General features: G+C 56.4%; 1 protein-coding gene across 3 annotated transcripts in view; it reads left to right on the forward strand.

Moving 5' to 3' along the window:
* The window catches only part of ATP2A3 (ATPase sarcoplasmic/endoplasmic reticulum Ca2+ transporting 3), a 72,393-nt gene that overhangs the window by 47,692 nt on the left and 5,652 nt on the right, over positions 1-19,049 (forward strand). The window contains exons 9-20 of one of the 3 annotated variants that reach the window (XM_064165841.1): positions 1,398-1,486; positions 5,477-5,579; positions 5,719-5,850; positions 8,367-8,492; positions 9,335-9,553; positions 10,524-10,859; positions 10,930-11,150; positions 12,263-12,465; positions 12,575-12,660; positions 14,138-14,271; positions 14,699-14,816; positions 15,835-15,952. In XM_064165841.1, the coding sequence (XP_064021911.1) occupies positions 1,398-1,486; positions 5,477-5,579; positions 5,719-5,850; positions 8,367-8,492; positions 9,335-9,553; positions 10,524-10,859; positions 10,930-11,150; positions 12,263-12,465; positions 12,575-12,660; positions 14,138-14,271; positions 14,699-14,816; positions 15,835-15,952 (1,885 nt within the window). The remainder of the gene's footprint in view (positions 1-1,397; positions 1,487-5,476; positions 5,580-5,718; positions 5,851-8,366; positions 8,493-9,334; positions 9,554-10,523; positions 10,860-10,929; positions 11,151-12,262; positions 12,466-12,574; positions 12,661-14,137; positions 14,272-14,698; positions 14,817-15,834; positions 15,953-19,049) is intronic. The other 2 variants (XM_064165843.1, XM_064165842.1) reach the window with 2 other exon arrangements.

Here is a 19,049-nt window from a genome sequence, read left to right on the forward strand (position 1 = left end):
AGCTCCAGAGGGCATCTGAGCAATGCTCAGCAAGAGCTAAAGGAGCTGTGCGGGGCAAGAGCTCGAGGCTCTTGTCAGTGGTGCCCAGGGACAGTACAAGGGGCAATGGGCACAGACTGGAACCAAGGAGGAGCAAGTTGTTTGTTGTGAGGGTGCTGGAGGCCTGGAGCAGGCTGCCCAGAGAGGCTGTGGAGTGCCCTTGTGTGGAGAGCTTCCAAACCCCCCGGGCATTGTGCTGCTGGGCAAGCTGCTGTGGGTGCCCTGCTGGAGCAGAGGATTGGACGGGGTGATCCCCGGAGGTCCCTTCCAACCCCACCGTGCTGGCACTGTTTGGTCCTATCAGTTGCCAGAGCAGGAGTGGTTCCCAGAGCTGCTGATGCCTGGTGCTGAGCGCTGCCTGCAGCACCTTCCCTCTCCTGGGGAGCATCTTGAATCGCCAGAGGGGAGAATGGGGAAAGATGGATGGCTTGAGACAGGGTGGGCAGGGGACAGTTACCCCTGCACTCACCTTCTGCAGCCGCCCAGCAGGTCCCTAGTGCGCGGAGCAGATCTGCTGCCTGCAGCGGTGCTGCTCTCGGGGGCTCCCCGCGGTACCGGGGCGGTGCCTTGCTCAAGCCCGCTTAGGTCATGAGCTCCCAGCGGTGCTTCTGGCGCTCGGCAGCAGCAGCAGGCAGAACGCAGACAGCAACCTCCCCTAACTGTCGCCTGGGCTGGGCTGGCTGCTGCCTGAGCCTGGCCGTGGCTGGGTGTGTTGGGAGGCCTGGCAGAGCTTGGACAGAGGGGCAGCTTTCTTCTGTTTCCAGCTTTTGGAGGGGGTTTTGCTCTCACTGCAGGAGCAAAGGAGAAAGTGGAAGGAGTCTGAAAGGCAAAAGTCGTTAAAAATAGCGTGGGGACTTCCGTGGTGCTTTGTCATTGAGCTGCCACGCTGCTGTTGCCCGGGAATGGTCCTGGGATCCCAGCTGTGGTGCCATTGAAAGGCTGAGCTGATTCCAGGTGAGCTGGTGCTCAGGGCTGAGCTGGGATCTCAGCAGTGTGCCAGGTGAGCCTATGGATGAGAGCTGGCTGGGGAAGAGTGGCAGGGGCAGCTTCAAGGGCAAGAGTCGAAAACCCTGACTTGGGTCCTGCCCTGCTCCAAGCCACACAGGCACTTTCTTAGGAAGTGGCTCTGCATCACTGCTCTGCAGTGGAAAATGAGAGCTGGAGGAGGGAAGAACATGAAAAAGGCAGAGGAGAGCTGGAAGGATCTGGGAGAAGCCAGGAGTGGTGGGCAGCCAGGGAGGGAGCTGAGCCCAGTGCCCAGCACCAAGATGATAGCAGATAGGGGTGCCCAAGCTGGCCATGTGCATCGTACCAGGACATCTGTGCCTAATGCCCTGTCTCCATCTTTCCCCTTGCAGATGTTCATCATGGACAAAGTGGAGGGTGACCAGTGCAGCCTGCATGAGTTCAGCATCACTGGCTCCACCTATGCCCCAGAGGGACAGATGTGAGTGGGGGTCCTCTCTCCTTCACAGGTGACATGAAGTGGCCCTAGGCTGGCAGCTTGGCCACGGGGAAGCAGGAGGGTCTAGCTCATGGCTGTGCCTGGGGACACTAGGCTTGGCCCTCAAGCTGAGGGGAAGGGGAGGATTCTGTGGCAGTTGACAGCCACCCTAAGCCCTGCTTATGGAGATGCCAGCTCAGCACTAGGTTTGGGCCATGCTGGGCTCAACAGTTCAGCTCAGGATGTGGGGCAGTGTGTCTCAGACAGGCCTGTCGGTGGCTCCTGCTCCTGCCTATGCCCTTCCTAGCAATCCAAATACAGGAGCCTGCTTTTGAACAGGAGAGGACAGCAAGTGTGGGAACAGTTCTGGATGAGGCTGCTGGCAGCTCCTGCTCTTCAGCACTGAAGCCTGCACACAACTGGTATGGGCCAGCAACTGTCCATAGACAATTAGTTGTCCACAGACAGTGAGGGTGGAAGGGACCTCTGGAGATCATCCAGTCCAACCCCTGCTCAATCAGGGCACCCACAGCAGCTTGCCCAGCAGCACAATGCTTTCATGAGGTTGCCTCTGCCCAACTCTGCAGCCTGCCCAGATCTGGCTGAATGGCAGCACAGCCTGAGGGGTGTCAGCCACTGCTCCCAGTTTGGGACCAGCAGCCAAAAAGGGTTTAGTCCTCACAGCTCCTCAAAGAGCTTTTTCCAGGCTCCTCAGCAGCTTTGCAGCCTCTCTTGGACTCTCTCCAGCAGTTCTCTGTCTCTCTGCAACTGAGGAGTCCAGAACTGAAGCCAGCACTGCAGATGAGGCCTGCCTAGGGCAGGTCACAGAACTGTTTTTCCCACCCCCAGCTTGTGCAGGAGCTGCACCATTTAGTGATGTTTGGAGGGACTTGCAAACCCTGGCAAGAAAGTGGTCCTCTGAGCCCCACATCCTCACCAGGGATGGCTGAGATGGATGCTGTGCCCAGAGCATCACCAGGTCACACTTTGGGGCAGACATGGGCTGTGCTGAGCTGCAGCCCAGGGTGGGGAGTGGGATCCAAGGGCCCCTCCCTGTCCATGGTTACCTGTAAGGGGTTCTGCCATTGTGTTTGTTTATTCTCCCTCCTCTGGAAGGTTGAGATGGAGAGAGTCTGGGAAGTAGAGGGACTCGGATGGTAGCTGGAGCACTCTCCATTCCCCTTCCTTTTGTCTGATCCTGGACACGTTCTTCACCACAGTCCCTTCTGCTCATATGTGCAGTGACTCTAATTCCTCTCAGCCTCAGACATAATTTCATCAATATTTATGGAGACAATTTGGTCCTTGGCAAGGAGTATCCATCAAAACGTGAGTCAGGCCATGAGCTGGCATCAATCAGTGTGCTTCAATTAAATGAGGAGACTGAGCTGAACTCATGTCCACTAGCCTCTGAAGCTCAGTGTTCCCTCTCCTCTGGGGACTGCCTGCAGGGAGATTCCACTGTGGGCTGCATCAGCGTATGCTGCTTTGGAGCTTGGCTTCAGCCCTGTGCTTGAGCTGCTCATCGAGGGGCACCTAGGAGATCACCTGGGTGTCATGGAAACCAGCCTCAAATTCCTATAGGGCTCTTCTGCATGGTCTCAGCCCCAGGGCTCTCAGCCTTTGCTCCTTACAGAGCTGCTCCAGGTCCCTCAGCAGCTCTGCAGCTGCCCTGGGCTCTTTTCAGCACTTCCCTGGCTCTCTGCAAGTGGGGAGCCCAGAACTGCACCCAGCACTGCAGATGTGGCATCTGCAGACCAGACAAGATGGGGAGGACAACCTCCCTTGCCCTGCTGCCCACACTCTTCCTCATGTCCCCCAGGACACCATTTGCCTCCCTGCCCATCAGGGCACATTGCTGCCCTATGGGCACTTGCTGTCCCCCAGCACTCCCAGCTCCTTCCCCTTGCAGCTGCTTCCCAGCAGGTCCCCCCTCAGCTGTCCTGCTGCAGGAGGTTGTTCCTGCCCAGGGCCAGGACCCTGCACTTGCCCTTGGTGACCTTCATGAGGTTCCCTCTGCCCATCTCTGCAGCCTGCCCAGGTCTGGCTGAATGCAGCACAGCCTGAGGGGTGTCAGCCACTGCTACCAGTTTGGGACCAGCAGCAAACTGCCTGAGGCTCCACTGCATCCCTTCATCCAGGTCACTGATGGAGATGTCGAACAGGACTAGGCCCCATCTCGACCTCTGGGAAGACCACTTGTCATGGACCTCCAACTAGGCTGCATCTGGCTTTCAGCCAGTTCCTTGTCCCACTGTCCACTCATCTCACCCACACTTCCCAAACTTGCCCTTGGGAGTCCTGTGGTAGAGTGTGCACGAAGCCTTGCTGAAGTCAAGGCAGACAACATCCCCTGCCGTGCCCTCATTTGTCCATCCATTGGTTCTGTTTCTTCCCAGCAATAGCCAGATACACACTGTGAAAGCCATCCCTGCTATTTTCACCTTCCCAAACATCAAAATCTGTCCCTGAGCATCTGCAGGCTTCCTCCTCCTGCTACCTTCCCATGCCCACGTGCTGGGTGCCCCCTGGGCAGGAGGCAGTGGCTCTGACCTGCTCACTCCCAGCTTTTTTGTCCCTCAGCACAGATTGTTCAGAGTTTCTTGGCTGCTCCCTGTTTTCCACTCCTGAGCTGCAACAAGGGCTCCAAAATGTTCTTTCCATTGGGATGCAGCACTGGAATAAACTGATCCCAGTAAATGCCTGACAGATTAGTTTTCCAGTGAGCAGAGGACCAGCTGGGTTTCTCCAGCTCTAACCTGCAGTTTTCTCTCCTGCAGCTGGGATAATTCTTTGTTTCCCCCTGAATACCACCCCTGGGTGGTGGGTGAGAAGCAGGGGCTGACTTCCCTGGTGTGCTCAAGGCTGCTCCTACCCAGCCACCTATGTGCTCCTTTCCACAGCTCATTGCTGTTATTTCGGAAGTAAAATCCTCAGCTTGCTGCTTGCCTCTGAACAGCCACAGTGATGCAGTTAAATGTCTGCTGCTTTAAATGCTCTCTTGGGTGCCCTTTGGCTCTCCAGAGCATGAAGCAGCATCAGTAGGAGAAGGAATTTGCTGCTGACCCTACATCTCCTCTGGACCTCCAGCAGCTCGCTGCAGGAGTGGATGTGAACTTGAATTTCAAACTGCCCAGCAGCCAGCACTGGTTGCTGGCAGCCCAGAGGCAGCTGTGTGCTGGCTGCAGCCAGAGCAGGAAGAGCAGCAGCACAGGGAGGGGATTCTGCCCCTCTGCTGTGCTCAGCCCTCACCTGCAGCACTGCCTCCAGCTCTGGGAACCCAATACAGGAAGGAGGTGAAACTGCTGAAAAGGGTCCAGAGGAGGCCATGAAGATGCTCAGAGGACTGAAAAACTTCCCATGTGGGGACAGGCTGGGGGAGTTTGGGCTGTTCAGCCTGGAGAAGAGAAGGCTCCAGGGAGGCCTTCCAGTGCCTGAAGGAGCTCCAGGAGAGCTGGGGAGAGACTTGTGACAAGGGCTGGGAGTGAGAGGAGGAGGGACAATGGCTTTGGGCTGGGAAAGGGGAGAGTGAGACTGGAGAGGAGGAAGAAATTCTTCAGAGTGAGGGTGGGGAGAGATTGGCACAGGTTGCCCAGGGAGGTTGTGGCTGCCCTCTCCCAGGCTGGAAGAAGCCTTGAGCAACCTACTTTAGTTGGAAGTGTCCCTGCTGACTGCAAAGGGCTTGGAACTGGGTGATCTTTAAGGTGCCTTCCAACACAAACCAGTCTATGGTCTTCATCATCATCCCTCTGAGGTCTTTCAGGTCCTTTGGAGCTTCTCTGCAGCCTCCTTTACTCTGGGCCACTCCAAGAGTTTTGTTTGCCTCCTGTGACATTTTATTTGCCCCATTTGGTAAAGCACAAAATGCAGAACGAAGCCCGGAGCTGTGATTGGGCTTTTTCTCCCTCTCATCAGAAAATGTGCCAAGGACAAGTGAAGCTCAGTGTTAGCTGATGGTGGGGCTGAAGCTCTGGGGTGGTTCTGTCTCCACAGCCTGAAGGACGAGCAGCCGGTGCGGTGCGGGCAGTACGACGGCCTGGTGGAGCTGGCCACCATCTGTGCCCTCTGCAACGACTCCTCACTGGACTACAATGAGGTGCGGGGGACAGCAGTGTTGGGGAGGAGGTTTGTCCCTTGGGGTCCCTCTCCCTGGCTTCGGCCCACCAGCATGCTCGGCTGGAGCGGCAGGTAGAGGACATGCTGTAAAGCTTCAGCTCCCTTCTCCTGCTCTCCAGTCCAAAAAGGTCTACGAGAAGGTGGGAGAAGCCACAGAGACAGCCCTGACCTGCCTGGTGGAGAAGATGAACGTTTTCAACACCGACACCAGCCAGCTCTCCAAGGTGGAGAGAGCCAATGCCTGCAACTCAGTGAGTGGGGGCAGGCCCCTGAGAGCTCAGGAGGAAGAGGAGGGCTGTGGCAGGGCTGGTCCTGGAGCAGAAACCACGTGCATGATCTCATCAGCCACAAGGATGCAGTGCCCTGGCCTGCAGGAGGCTGGGCTGTCTGGGGAGCAGACAGAGCAGTGGCCCTGGTGGGCTGATGCCAGCACTGTGAGGACTAACCCGAGCCTGGATGTTGGGAAATATTCCTTCACTGAAAGGGTTCCCAAGCATAGGAATGCTCTGCCCAGAGCAGTGATGGAGTCACCCACCCTGGGGCTGTTTGAGCGTAGTGTGGCTGGGGCACTTAGTGCCATGGTCTGGTTGGTTGGCCAGGGCTGGGTGCTCGGTTGGACTGGATGATCTTGGAGGTCTCTTCCAACCTGCTTGATTCTATGATTCTATTCTTCTCTATGGTGCTTAGGGACAGGGTTTAGTGGCGACCTTGCAGTGCTGGGTCGAAGGTTGGACTGGATGATCTTGGAGGTCTCTTCCAACCTGCTTGATTCTATGATTCTATTCTTCTCTATGGTGCTTAGGGACAGGGTTTAGTGGCGACCTTGCAGTGCTGGGTCGAAGGTTGGACTGGATGAGCTTGGAGAGCTCTTCCAACCAAAGATATTTTGTGGTTCTGTGGAGCTTCAGACTGGATGATAGCTGGACTCAAACTCAGCCAGACCCTGCTCGGCCAGGACAGACCCTCTCAGTGGTGAGCAGATGAGGTGTGGAGTTCTGCAGCTCTGCAGCACACCTTGAGGTGCGCAGTTGGCACAGAGCAGCTGTGCTCCACAGCATGAACCCAGCCCTGTTCTGCAGAGCTGTGTCTGCCTGGATGAGGCTGCCCCTTTGGAAACGCCCATTTGTGACAAGAAAATATTCCCTGGCAGCCGTCCCCCAGTCCCGGGCTCCTGGATTTACTCAGCTTTGGAATCGCACTGTTGGGTCTCACAATGTCTTTGCTTGCCCAAGAGATGGACTCTGTCCTGGCATTTCTTGCCCAGCTGTGTCCAAGCAGACCATGAGAACTCCCCCAACTCCTGATAAGGGAATTGCCCAGCTGTGCCTAAGCCCAGCAGCAGCTTCCTTCATGTGCCCATCACTGACCTCCTGTGATGTGAGCCTGGGCTTGCTTGCTGGAGCTTCTCTCCTTGCTGTTGTGGGACAAAAACCCTTCCTTGGTGTTTCCTGACAGGGTTTCTTCACTGGTGCTTGATGGTGCTGGCAGCACTTTGAAGCCTTCAGTGGGAGTCTGGGTTTCCATAGAGTCATGGAATTGTTTTGGTTGGAAAAGCCATTTCCGATCATCCAGACTGCCAAGGCTGGGGCTAAACCATGGCCCTTAGCACCATGTCTCCATGGCTTTTAAACACTTCCAAGAATGAGGATCCAACCACCTGTCTGGGTAGCCTGTGACAGTCTTTGAAAACTCTTTCAGTGAAGAAGTTTCTTCTAAACTTCTTCTGAGGCAACTTGAGACCATTTCCTCTCATCTTATCACTTGCTACAAGGGAGCAGAGCCCAACCCCCAGCTGGCTGCAGCCTTTTCTCAGGGAGCTGCAGAGAGCAGTGAGCTCTGCCCTCAGTCTCCTCTTCTCCACACTAAACACCTCCAGCTTCTTGAGCTGCTCCTCCCTAGCCCCATTTCCCAGACTGCTCCCCAGCTTTGCTGCCCCTCCCTGGACCTACTCCATCCCCTCAATGTCCTTCTTGGAGTGAGCAGCACAAAACTGAACCCAAGACCCAAGGTGTGGCCTCACCAGTGCCGGGTACAGGGGCACAATCCCTGCCCTGGTCCTGCTGGCCGCACCATTGCTGATCCAGGCCAGGATGCTGGTGGCCAATCCTGGGCTGGATCAAAAGAAATGTGACCAGCAGACTGAAAGGTGATTCTGCCCCTATGCTCTGTTCTGCTGAGACCTCACCTGGAGCACTGTGGCCAGCTCTGGAGCTCTCAATACAAGCAGGACATGGACCTGCTGAAGTTGGTCCAGAGGAAGCCACAAACCTCTGCTATGGGGACAGGCTGGGAGAGTTGAGGTGGTTCAGACTGGAGAAGAGAAGGCTCCAGGGAGACCTCATAACTGCATTTCAGTGTCTGAAGGGGCTCCAGGAGAGCTGGGGAGGGACTTTTGACAAGGGCTAGGAGTGACAGGAGGAGGAACGATGGCTTTGAGCTGGGAGAGGGAAGAGTGAGACTTGAGAGGAAGAAGGAATTCTTTCCAGTGAGGGTGGGGAGACACTGGCACAGGTTGCCCAGGGAGTTGTTCAGGGTCAGGCTTGATGGGAACCTGAGCAGCTTGGGCTGGTGGCAGGTGTCCCTGCTGACTGCAGGGGGATTGGAACTGGATGATCTTTGGAGTCCCTTCCAAGCTGCTGCACTCTGTGCTCTATGATTCTGTTATCATCAGCATTGTGCCAGCTAGGTAGGGCTGTTAGCCACGGCAGGGTGCCCTGGCTGCTGAGCCCTTGCCATGCCCCAGCTGAGCCCCACGCTGTGCCCACAGGTGATCAAGCAGCTGATGAGGAAAGAGTGCACGCTGGAGTTCTCCCGCGACCGCAAGTCCATGTCTGTCTACTGCACCCCCACCAGACCCAGCCACAGTGCCACCGGCAGCAAGATGTTCGTCAAGGTAGGGCAGAAAGTCCTCACAACCCTGCAGGATCCTCCTGCTGCTGCTCAGCCCAGCAGGACTTGGCCTTTAGTGCAGTGGGAGTGATACTTTGGAGGGTGTCTCCTCCTTTAGTGGTCCGGGAGCCAGCAGGAGGAGCTGGGTCTGTGCAGTACTGATAGGGAAAAAAGAGGATTAAGATAATTTAGAAGGAGGAAAAGTTGCTGAGTGTGTGGTACTGGGGCCACGGGAGAGCTGCCCCTGCACGAAACTTGAGCACTTGGCTTTATTAAAGGCTTGGACCTTCTGGACACCAGGAATGTCCAAAGGGTGATGTCCGTCTTCCCACTGTAACCAGAAATAAGAGTGGGTTAGAGGGCATTTGCTTCCCAAAAGAAACGCAGCAGGAATTTCCCCCTGCCGCCTCTAGGAAGACTTAGATATTGATGTTCCCACTGGGACATCTTCTGGGTGGGTGAATGCTGTCCTCCAGGCCAGGTAAGGACCCTCTGGAGCCACCACATCTGTGGCTCAGGCACAGATGTTTTAAGAGAGAGCAGGAGACAGATTACAAGTTTGGTACTAAAAAGGCAACCTCCTGCTGTCTGGGCTCTCCCAGGGCTTTGTCCCTCCTGCTGTCTGGGCTCTCACAAGGCTTTGTCCTTCCCAAGCACAGTCCCCGCAGGCTCGGTGCCAGGCTGCCATCTAGTGCACTGTGCCACCACACTGGGCCGTGTGCGCTGGAGCGCTGGGGAGATTCCCTTCTCCTCTGCCCGACCTTGATGCCTTCTCTCTCCCTGGCACTTCCATGGGTGCTGGCAAGAGGTGTTCATCCTCCAGGCCCGTCCCATTCTCCTCCACAGGGCGCTCCGGAGAGCGTGATCGAGCGCTGCACGCACGTGCGTGTGGGCACCGCCAGGGTCCCGCTGACGGCAGCAGTGCGGGAGAAGATCCTGGGCAGGATCCGGGACTGGGGCATGGGCATCGACACACTGCGCTGCCTGGCACTGGCCACCCACGACTCACCCCCACGCAGGGACACCATGCAGCTGCACGACTCTGCTGCCTTCATCCGCTACGAGGTACAGCACAGGGCCTTCTCCAGCAGCTCTCTCCAGGAGCTCTTTTCCTTGTTCCCAGTGCTTCCAATCATAGAACAATGGAATGGTTTAGATTGGAAGGGACCTCAGTGATATCTCCTCCAACTCCCTGCCATGGGCAGGGACAGTTCCCACCAGCCCAGGTTGCTCAAGGCCTCATCCAACCTGGTATTGAACACCCCCAGGCAGGAGCAGCCACAGCCTCCCTGGGCAGCCTGTGCCAGAGTCTCACCACCCTCACACTGAAGAACTTCTTCCTCAGCTCCAGTCTAACCCTGCTCTGACTCAGCTTCAAACCATCTCCCTTATCCTGTCTCTAGACACCCTCATGAGAAGTCTCTCTGCAGCCTTCCTGTAGGATCCTTTCAGGCACTGGCAGGCAGCTCTAAGGTCCCCCTGGAGTCTTCCTTTCTCCAGGCTGCACACCCCCAGCTCCCTCAGCCTGTGCTCATAGCAGAGCTGCTTCAGCCCTTGGACCATTTCACCTCCTTCCAGCTGCCCCAGCAATATGTTTTCTCCGGTTTCTTGGGGGCAGTGCAATGGCTCAGGTCTACCACCCTGGTCCCACTGGGCATCAACCCAGTCTGGGACCACCAAGAGGGATGGGGAGGAGGAGAGGGAAAGGCTTGGGAAGCAGGAGAAGGGATAGGAGAATCCCATTGCATTGGGGCTGTAGGGAGGCCACTTTCAGGAGGTTTGCTCTGAAAAGCTCCATAGGGTCATCAAGTTGTGTGGGTTGGGAAAGCCCTCTAGGATCATCCAGTCTGATCTTCAACCCAGCACCACCATGGCCACTAAACCTCATCCCCAGGTACCATGGTCACAGGTTTCTGGAACATCTCCAGGGATGGAGACTTGAACCCTCCCTGGGCAGCCTGTTCCAGTGCCCAGTAGGAGGGCTGCAGTTGCATGCCCACAAGTTAATGTGGGTCTGGGGCTGTCCCCTCCCCAGAACAACCTGACCTTCGTGGGCTGCGTGGGGATGCTGGACCCTCCCCGCAAGGAGGTCGCCTCCTCCATCGAGCTGTGCCGCAAGGCTGGCATCCGCGTCATCATGATCACCGGCGACGACAAGGGCACGGCGGTGGCCATCTGCCGCAGGATTGGCATCTTCTCGGAGAGCGAGGAGGTGGCAGGCAAGGCCTACACAGGCCGGGAGTTCGACGAGCTGCCCCCCGAGGCGCAGCGCCAGGCCTGCCGCCGTGCCCGCTGCTTCGCCCGCGTGGAGCCTGCGCACAAGTCACGCATCGTCGAGTACCTGCAGTCCTTCCACGAGATCACTGCCATGGTGAGTGCCAGCACCCTGGCCCCTCCTCTCCAGCCAGCCCTGGCACCCCACTGACCGCCGCTTGCTGCAGACAGGCGATGGCGTCAATGATGCCCCAGCCCTGAAGAAAGCTGAGATCGGCATCGCCATGGGGTCAGGCACAGCTGTGGCCAAGTCAGCTGCTGAGATGGTGCTCTCTGACGACAACTTCTCCACCATCGTGTCCGCCGTGGAAGAGGGCAGGGCCATCTACAACAATATGAAGCAGTTCATCCGTTACCTCATCTCCTCCAATGTTGGGGAGGTCGTTTGGTGAGTGCCCACCACAATAGGCACCATCCTGTGGGGATGCATGCCCCGGGGCAGGTGACCTGTGGTCCTGTTTGTGTCCCCTGCCAGCATGCAATGCCCAGAACTATGACCCCAGTTACCAAAGACGGCAGCTCTGCCCCACCTCACTCCCCAAGGACAGGAGTGTTGTGATGCTAGCCCCAGGAGCTGTTGGGTGAATGCTCTGTCTGCTTAGAATTGTGGAATCATTGTGGTAGGAAGACACTTGAAGCTTATCCAATCCAACCATAAACCCAGCACTGCCAGGGCACCACTGAACCATGGCCCTCAGGACCACATCGACACAGCTTTGAAACCCCTCCTCCAGGCCAGGCCTTGAAATTGTTCCTCATGTCCAGCCTGAACCTCCCCTCGCACAGCTTGAGGTCATATCTTGTTGTCCTGTTGCTTGCTCCTAGGGAGCAGAGTCCAACCCCCACCTGGCTCCAGCCTCCTCTCAGGGAGCTGTAGAGAGCAATGAGCTCTGCCCTCAGCCTGCTCTTCTCCAGGTTTAACACACTCATCTCCCTCAGCTGCTCCTCCCCAGCCCCTTCCCCAGCTTCATTTCCCTTCTCTGGGTATGCTCCAGCCCTTAGATGACCTTCTTGGAGTGAGGGCCCAAATGCCAGTCCATGCCAGTGTCTCAAGCAGTGCAGAGGTCTGTGCTCAAGCTGTTGTCCCCAGGTCACACTGACACACTTTGTGTCAGCTCTTGGCCAGTCTCTGCCCATCCCTCACAGTGTCTTGCTCAGACACAGACACAGCCTTGGGTCACTTGGGCTTCCCTTGCGTTTTGGCAGGCATCTTTGTGCTGGCATCAGGAGCCTGTGTGGCCATGGGGACATCAACTGTTGGGTTTTGGCTGCACACAAATGTGAAGAGCAGCAGAAACAAATTTTAGCTGCAAAATTCTGCCCTGGACTTTGGATTCCTGACTCAGAGTCTGGGGGTTCACGTGCAGGACTTTGGGCAGACATTCAGCTGGGTGTGGGGATCTGGAGCCCCTGCTTGCTCTGCTCTTGCATGGCACAGACTTCCTCTGGCCACCTCAGAGCTCCTCTGTGTTCAACATCTCTGGGCTTTTTTCTCCACAGCATCTTCCTGACAGCCATCCTGGGCTTGCCTGAGGCCCTCATCCCCGTGCAGCTGCTGTGGGTGAACCTGGTGACAGATGGGCTGCCAGCCACCGCTCTGGGCTTCAACCCCCCTGACCTGGACATTATGGACAAGCTGCCCCGCAGCCCCAAGGAGCCCCTCATCAGTGGCTGGCTCTTCTTCCGCTACCTGGCCATCGGAGGTGAGCCCCCGTGGGCACTGGTGGGCAGTGGAGGAGGATGGGCAGGGGGTGCCATGGGGCAGAAGGCCCTGGCTGAGTGCTGGGGTAAGGGTTTCTCTCTCGGCTGCAGTGTACGTGGGCCTGGCCACAGTGGGCGCAGCGACCTGGTGGTTCTTGTATGATGCCGATGGACCGCAAGTCTCCTTCCATCAGCTGGTGAGTTGGGAGGGGAAGGGGCCAGTGCCTTGAGCTGGTGGGTGAGGGCATGGACTCAGGCATGGATTCAGGCATTGAGGTCTTCCCTTTACCTTTCTACTGTAGTTGCTGAAGCATTTCCAAATTCCTGGCGGAGAAGACCTTTAGCTGTTGGTCTCTCACGGGGCTCTCCCTCAGGCTCCTGTTTCTAGCCTTGCTTCTGCAAGTAACCAGCTTCATAGAATCATAGAATGGCTCAGGTTGGAAGGGACCTCAAAGCTCAGTTCCTACCCCCCGCCATAGGCAGGGACACCTCCCACTAAAGCAGGTCACTCAAGGCCTCATCCAACCTGGCTTTGAACAGCTCCAGGGACAGAGCAGCCACAACCTCCATGGGCAACCTGTGCCAGTGTCTCACCACCCTCACTGCAAAGAATGCTTTCCCAACATCCAGTTTCAGTCTCCCCTCTGCCAGTTCAAACCCATTCCTCCTCATCCTGTCATTACAAGACCTTGTTAAATAGTCACTCCCCAGCTATCCTGTAGCCCACTTCAGATACTGCAAGGCCACTCCAAGGTCTCCTGGAAGCCTTCTCTTCTCCAGGCTGCAGAGCCCCAACTCTCTCAGCCTGTCCTCAGAGCAGAGCTGCTGCAGCCCTCTCAGCATCTTGGTGGCCTCCTCTGCACTGGCTCCAACAGTTCCATGTCCTTCTTGTGCTGGGGGCTCCAGAACTGCACACAGGACTCTGGGTGGGGTCTGAGGAGAGCAGAGCCAAGGGGCAGAATCCCCTCCCTTGCCCTGCTGCCCACACTGCTCTTGCTGCAGCCCAGCACAGGGTTGCTGTCTGGGCTGCTCTCACACTGCAGGCTCATGTTGAGCTTTTCATCACCCCAGACCCCCAGGTCCTGTTCCTCAGAGCTGCTCTCAGCCATTTGCCACCCAGCCTGGAGCTGTGCTTGGGATCAATCCAAAGATGCTGAGAGTAGCTTCTAGCTTCTGAGCCTGATGCCTCAATGCGGGGGGGTCCAATGTCACACCACTGTAGGTTTGAACAAGGTTGGAGGTTAGCAGGTGCCCTCGCATCCCAATGTCACATGCAGTGGAAGATGAATTTTTGATGGAGACACCTCACCACCTGCACAGCACAATCTCCAGGCCGCCATCCAAAGCCCCAGCCCCAGCAGAAGCTGTGTCACCTTGGGCAGTTTCACCAGGTGCTCTGTGCTGTGAGGTGTCTTACAGCACCCCTAATAATCAAGGTCCACCATGTGGCCACCTACCACTAGACCAGATTGGTCAAAGCCAGGCTGGACAAAGACTTGAGCTACCTGGTCTAGTAGAAGGTGTCCTGGCCGTTGTCTGGGGCTTGGAACTGTCTAATCTTTAAAGTCCCTTCCAACCCAACCCATTTGGTGGCCCCCACCCAGTCGACCCTTCCTCCTCTCTCCTGCCCCGCTGCTCTGCCGGGCATTTGCCAGCGCTTTCCTGTGCCAACAGAGTAACTTCATGAGGTGCACTGAGGACAACCCCATCTTTGAAGGCATCAACTGTGAGATCTTCGAGTCCCGGTACCCCACCACCATGGCCCTGTCCGTGCTGGTGACGATCGAAATGTGCAATGCTCTCAACAGGTGAGCTGGCGGCAGGGCTGCTCTCTAGGCTTTCTGCAGGACTCAGTTTGTGTGGGGCCTCTTGGAACATCTCCTGGTGGGCTGAGAACTTTGCTTTGACTCAGTAGAACCATCTGGAGCATCTTCACAGAGGACTGTGGGTTTGCTGGGAACATGCTCCTGCAGGCCAGGGTGCTGCTGTGGACAGTGGTGGAGGAAGGGCTGGACCTGCACCTGCTGCAGGTCTGGCTCTGTGAATCACCGGTCCTAATCCAGGCATGGCTGCTGGCACTGAGATGTGTCCAGATCCACATCATGGCCAAGCCTGAACCCAGACAGTCTGGAGGGGAAGGGCTATGGGGTACAGCTTGGAGAGCTGAGCCCCACCACGGGCAGGTGTGAGAAGCAGGAGCCCGCTGGGGCTGACGCTGTGCCCTCACTTGTGCAGTGTCTCTGAGAACCAGTCACTGCTGCGGATGCCACCCTGGCTCAACGTCTGGCTGCTGGGGGCCATCATCATGTCCATGGCTCTGCACTTCCTCATCCTCTACGTCAAGCCCATGCCTGTGAGTACCCTCTGCCACCTCTGCACGCAGCCCAGGGGACTCCTCCTGTGGGTGTGGATATCCCTGGAGCAGTCTTTGGATCTGGAAGCATCTGAGGTGGTTGTCCCCAGCATGTGCCTTCAGGTCCAGGTACTGAGACCAGTGTAAGGACCAGGAGAGAGCCTTGCCCAGTGAGCCTTCAAAAAGGCTGAGGGACCTGGAGCTTTTTAGCTTGGAGAGAGAAGATTGAGGGGGAAACAACTCAATTCTTCTGAATTCTTCAAGGGTTGGTGTCAGGAGGACAGTACCAGGTGTTTTTCAGTGGTGCCTAGTGACAGGACAAGAGGTAATGGTCACAGACTTGTTCAGAAGTTCCTTCTAAACATGAGGAGAAACTTCTTTACTTTGAGGGTTGGAGACCACTGAAACAGGCTACCTAGAGAGGTGATGGAGTCTCCATCTCTGGAGACATTCAGAAGCTGCCTGGACTTTATCCTGTGCAACCTGCTCTGGGTGAACCTGCTCTGGCAGGGGAGTTGGACTAGATGATCTCCAGTGGTCCTTTCCAATCCCTTCCATTCTGCAGTTCTTAGATTTACTGAAGTCAGGACTTCTGATTATAGGTACCACAAAGGGGTATGGATGTCTCAGCTCCTTTTGGAGGCATCACCTCCCTTTACAGTCCAAGGCTGGTGATGCCTAAGCATAATTAAGATAAAGCAGTTCGCTGTGCCCAGGAGGTTGCAGCTGCAGTATCCTTTGTCCCCTGCTAAGCACCTGTAAGCCCATGTAGCCCTGGCTCTCACTTTTCTCATCTTTGGGAGTGATGGAGGATGTTGTTTTTTACTCATCTTGGCCAAGAGCCACCTTGGAGTCATGACAGAGCCTGAAGAGATCCTGTGCTTTAGACTACCTGAATCCTGCCTCCTTGTACCTGGGATGTGAGCCTTTCTCAGACTGTGCCATGCAACAGCCTGATCCACAAGCAACCCTCCCATCTCCTTCCCTACTGACATGTCCAATCCCTTCCACCCTGTAGCTCATCTTCCAGGTAACACCTCTGAGCTGGCCACAGTGGGTGGTTGTGATGAAGATCTCCCTGCCTGTTATCCTGCTGGATGAAGGACTCAAGTACCTTTCCCGAAACCATCTGGATGGTGAGCATGGTCTGCACCCTGAGCGTGGTCTGCTTTGTGCCTGTGGCCTGGTGCCTGAGCATGGTCTGTTCCCTGGGCATGGTCTGCACCCTGAGCATGGTCTGCTCGTGGGCATGGTTTGCTCTGTGACTGTGGTCTGCTCCCTGAGCATGGTCTGCACCCTGAGCATGGTCTGCTCACTTGGGGTTCACAGTGGCTTCACAGCCACCCCACTCAACTCCCCTGCTCATGTGGTGTTTCTACCCGAGTGTTCATCCACTTTTGACTGTGAAAAAGGGACTCTTTCTCCTAGCCCTTTGCCTCTGGATGGCTCCTTTTTCATCTCTGGGAACTGGATCCCTTCTCTTACAAAACAAAATCAAACACTGGTCCCTAAGCCTCCTTTTTTCCCCTCAATCCTCCTTTCTCACCGCTCCCTATCCTTGCTGATGTCTCTGCTGCAGATGAGACCTGGACACCTTGTAAACTGGAGGCCACCACTGCTTGGCTAGATGAGTGTTCTGCTGGGTAAAAAACTGGCTGCTGGCACAGCTCAGAGTGGAGGGAATGGTGCTAGCTCCAGGTGGTAGTCAGGCACCTGTGGTGTTCCCCAGGGCTCAGCACTGGTGCCAGTTCTGCTGAACATCTTCACCAAAGAGGAGCAGCTGAGGGAGCTGGGGGTGGCTAGTCTAGAGAAGAGAAGGCTGAGGGCAGAGCTCAGCTACAGTTCCCTGCAAGGAGGTCAAAACCAGGTGTAAGTTGGTCTCTTCTCCCAATGAACAAGCAACAGGACAAAAGGAAATGGCCTCAAGCTGCCCCAGAGGCAATTTCTTCCCCAAGAGTTGTGAAGGCCTGGCCCAGGCAGTGGTGTGCAGCCGCGGGAAGCCAGCGCAGGTGGGATCGGGGTACTGAGGAGCCCTCGCAGCCTGAGCTAGCTGCAAGCTCAGCAATGCAGCAGCTTATGTGCTACTTGGAAGAGGCCTGCACAACTAGCTTAGGTTGAGGTTGGTACTAGGTGTAAGGTCATATAGGTCATTCTGTATCAAAACAAGCTGTAGTGCCCACCCCTGCATCTGGCGGGCTCAGCCTCCTGCAGCTGCGCGTGGGGGGCACCCAGCGCCTGGTATTCTGAACCCAAGATGGACTCAAGGACACTTGGCAGCATGGGTTCTCATGTCCTCCTAGCAAGAAAATTCTCCCACAGTGGTGGAGTCCCCTGGAGGGGTTTCAAAGCCATGGAGATGTGGTGCTGAGGGCCATGGTTCAGTGGTGCCCTGGCAGTGCTGGGTTCACGGTTGGACTGGATGAGCTTAAAGGACTCTTCCAACCAAAACCATTCTATGATGAGGTTGCCCTTGGCCAGCACCTTGTAGAATCTACCCTGTGGCACACATGGAAGAGAATAAGCTTTTGTGAGATGGGGGCAGTGTTTCCTGGGTGCTCCTGGGCCCCATGCTGTAAATCACAGCATGTGTTTCGGCAGCGCTCCACAGGGAAGGTATCACAGGACCACAGAATTAACCAGGTTGGAAAAGACCTCTGGGATCGAGTCCAACCTATCACCTAACCCTTCTCATTAACTAAACCTTGGCACCAAGTGCCTCATCCAGGCTCCTTCTAAACATCTCTAGGGATGGTGACTTGACCACCTCCCAGCCCATCCAAATGCCAATCACTCTTCTTCTAACGTTCTAACATCCAGCCTGAACCTGACCTGGCAGAGCTTGAGGCTGTGTCCCCTTGTTCTGTCACTGCTTGACTGACAGAAGAGCCCAACCCCACCTGGCTACAGCCTCCCTGCAGGCAGCTGCAGACAGCAATGAGCTCTGCCCTGAGCCTCCTCTGCTGCAGGCTGCACACCCCCAGCTCCCTCAGCCTCTCCTCACAGGGCTGTGCTCCAGGACCCTCCCCAGCCTTGCTGCCCTTCTCTGGACACCTTCAGCACCTCAACATCTTTCTTAAACTGAGAGGCCCAGAACTGGACACAGCACTCAAGGTGTGGCCTGAGCAGTGGTGAGCGCAGGGGCAGAAGAACCTCCCTTGTCCTGCTGCCCACACTGCTCCTGAGCCAGCCCAGGATGCCATTGGCTCTGCTGCCCACCTGGGCACACTGCTGCCTCATCTTCAGCTCCTCTGTACCAGCACTCCCAGCTCCCTCTCTGCCTGGCTTCTCTCAGCCACTCTGGCCCCAGCCTGTAGCACTGCTTGGGGTTGTTGTGGCCAAATTGCAGAACACTTGGCCTTGTTCAATCTCATGCCCTTGGACTGTGCCTATATCTGTGCAGCCTGTCCAGGTCTCTCTGCAGAGCCTTCCTGCCCTCTAACAGATCCACACTTGCTGCCAACTTGGTGTCATCTGTAAACTTACTGATGCTGGACTCAATCCCCTGCTCCAGATCATCAGTGAAGGCATTAAACAGGACTGGGCCCAGCACTGATCCCTGGGGCACACCACTGGTGACAGCTGCCAGCTGGATGTGGCACCGTTCACCACCACTCTCTGGGCCCTGCCCTCCAGCCACTTCTTAACCCAGCACAGAGTGCCCCTGTCCAAGCCAAGGGCTGCCAGCTTGTCGTCCTTGCTTTGATCTCTGGCAGAGGTTGCTGTGGGCACTGCCTTGGTGCTGAGTGGAAGCTGCAGCTTCTCCAGGTAGCAGCTGCTGGCCCATGGCTGCCGAGCAGTGCTGAGCCTGCTGCAGGGCTGACCCCAGCCCAGGAGCACAGAGTGCATTTATTTTTGGGGTAACCTTACCCTGGCAGTGACAGCAGGGAGAGGGGCAGAAGAGATATTGTCCTTTACCAGGGAAGCAGGTGAACAACCTGAGTTGGAACTGGATGTTGTCCCACAGCACCACCTTGCTCAAAGTGCTTCTCACCCCTTGGCCAGCAGCACAGGCTGGGAGGTGACCTGCTGGAGAGCAGCCCTGTGGAGAGGGACCTGGGAGTGCAGCTGGGCAGTAAGTTCTGCATGGGCAGCAATGAGCCCTGGTGGGCAAGGAGGCCAATGGAGTTCTGGGGCGCAGCAAGAAGAGTGTGTCCAGCAGATCCAGGGAGGTTTTCCTCCCCTCTGCTCTGCCCTGGTGAGGCTCCTCCTGGAATCCAGCTATGGGCTCCCCAG

Source organism: Pogoniulus pusillus, chromosome 27 (genome assembly GCF_015220805.1).
Source record: "Pogoniulus pusillus isolate bPogPus1 chromosome 27, bPogPus1.pri, whole genome shotgun sequence".
Lineage (NCBI taxonomy): Eukaryota > Metazoa > Chordata > Aves > Piciformes > Lybiidae > Pogoniulus > Pogoniulus pusillus.